Source organism: Seriola lalandi, unplaced genomic scaffold (genome assembly GCF_002814215.2).
Source record: "Seriola lalandi dorsalis isolate HSWRI2012SDOR001 ecotype SW California unplaced genomic scaffold, Sedor1 jcf7180002054133, whole genome shotgun sequence".
Lineage (NCBI taxonomy): Eukaryota > Metazoa > Chordata > Actinopteri > Carangiformes > Carangidae > Seriola > Seriola lalandi.
Window position 1 is genome coordinate 323,251 of NW_019524686.1, and position 2,017 is coordinate 325,267.

Genomic DNA, 2,017 nt, shown 5'->3' on the forward strand with positions numbered 1-2,017 from the left:
GGTGGGGGGTGGGGGGTGGGGCAGGATACACAGTTAAATTAGAAATGAGAATCCACACACAGTTCATGCTTGGTCACAGGACATGCGGCTTTTCTTTTTCAGGATTTTTTTTTCTTTTGTTTAAGCGGAGCATTCAAACGTTCACTCCCAAACCTTTCCCCATCCTCGTCTGCCACATGGAGGTGGTCCTCTCTGAAAGAGTTCTGAGTTTATACTGAAGACACAATGGTAAACATTAGAAAATAAATCAAGGCGGTATGTCTAAGCCACACTGGTCAAACAATTTACAGAGCCATTAAAAAAAAATTTTTTGCATAAAATAGTGTTCATTCTCTGTACAAATCAATGAATTTCTGATATCTTAAATTTTCTTTTCATGAAGAGGGAACCTAAGCAAAACAATCTCCTGTTACTGTAGTGACATGAGACAAAAAATATTCCCAAAATCATTAAAAATATAAACCTCAAAAGGCAATATTGACATTAACAAACCAAAAAAAAAAAAAAATGGCAACAGTATATTTTCTTTCAAACCAACAAGTCCACAGCTATAGGAGTGATGGTCTTCTAACACTCGCATTTAAAGACTCACCCATTCACAAAATCCTATCCCAACTCAAAACAGGTGACTTCTCAATGTTAACATTTTATATTATTTGTTACGTTTCATATGTTAAAGTTGGTCCTTCTCGTACACACACGGTAGGCACGCACAAGCACACACACTAACTCTACAAACGCGCACACACACTAGCTATGCACATGTAGGAAGGCAGAGAGGGAGAGGAAAGAGTGAAGTGATGGCAGTGGGGTGGGGGGGGTGGGTGGGGGGATGGAAAAGTCGAGGTTGTGCTCAAGTCAGTCAGGACCAGAACATGTCGGCCATGTTAGTGTCGGAGCTGTAGATCCAGAGGACCAAGGGGAGGGAAATGGCCACGAAGGGCCAGGAGATGCCCTCCATACATGCAGACAGGGAGCAGCCTTTGGAGCCGGCAGGCTTCTCCAAGTCTTTACCGGGCTCCAGGTAGTTCCTGGCGGCAAACTTGAGAAACTCGTCCAGTAGAATGACAGGCAGCGAGATCTTGAGCACCATCAGCCACTGTGTCAGATTCAGAGGGGTGATCTGGAAGATGATCTGAAAAGAAGCATACAAGACAAAAGTCACATTGCGGCTCAGCCTAAATGGTAAATTTTTCCAAGTTTGAGATACATCAGACTAAATCTCTAATTTAGCTTCATGGTTGACAGAGTTGTTGTATCATGATAACGATTTTCACTCTGCATGTCCTCATTTCACAATACTACATTATGTGTCAAACTAAAAGACGTATTTCTCACTGGAAGAGGCTCCACATAGAGGATAAGGAAGTGAAGAGACATGGAGAGGCAGATGGCTCCCAGCAGCCACACGTTCTCCCAGGGAGGCATACGCAGCAGGGACTGGTTTTCTGACACACTGAGAGACAAGGACAAACGCACATGTTTGTTAAAAACTCACTCGAGTAACCGGACAAGAGCGATGCAATTTAAGATACTGCATAGAGCACATGTTGGTCCAAACCATCTCTCCAAATACAGGAAGGATGTCTCTCCATTCTGTCTTAAATGTAAGACAGAAATTGGTGATCTTACTCACTGTTTCTGGTCCTGTGTGAAAATACAAAATTATTGGAGTGATGTCTTATTTGAAATGCAAAAGGTTCTGAAGAAGGACCTAGATCTCGACCCGGTTTCTCTCCTTCTGGGCCTTCCCAGTGATCGTGTGACTGATATGTACCAGAAGAAACTGTATAAGGTTATGTCATTTTGTGCCAGGAAAAATATTCTACAGCACTGGATCTCAGATAAACCCCCCTCAGTGGTGGGATGGCACAGGACAATAATGGAGTACATACCTCTGGACTTCCTTACCTGTCTTTTGCACTCCAAAACTAATGCCTTTGAAAGAATATGGAGACCATTTCTTGACTATATTAATGTAAACATCTCTGCTATACTGATAAGGGCATTTGTATAA

The 2,017-nt window shown here is 42.5% G+C and overlaps 1 protein-coding gene across 2 annotated transcripts in view; it reads right to left on the bottom strand.

Moving 5' to 3' along the window:
• Window positions 1-2,017, bottom strand: part of atp2a2b (ATPase sarcoplasmic/endoplasmic reticulum Ca2+ transporting 2b) — a 26,998-nt gene that overhangs the window by 2,435 nt on the left and 22,546 nt on the right. The window contains exons 22-23 of one of the 2 annotated variants that reach the window (XM_023403425.2): window positions 1,339-1,456; window positions 1,015-1,135 (exon numbers count right to left, since the gene is read on the bottom strand). In XM_023403425.2, coding sequence (XP_023259193.1) covers window positions 1,015-1,135; window positions 1,339-1,456 — 239 coding nt within the window. Of the gene's footprint in view, window positions 1-66; window positions 1,136-1,338; window positions 1,457-2,017 lie in introns of those variants that run through there. The other variant, XM_023403424.2, reaches the window with a different exon arrangement.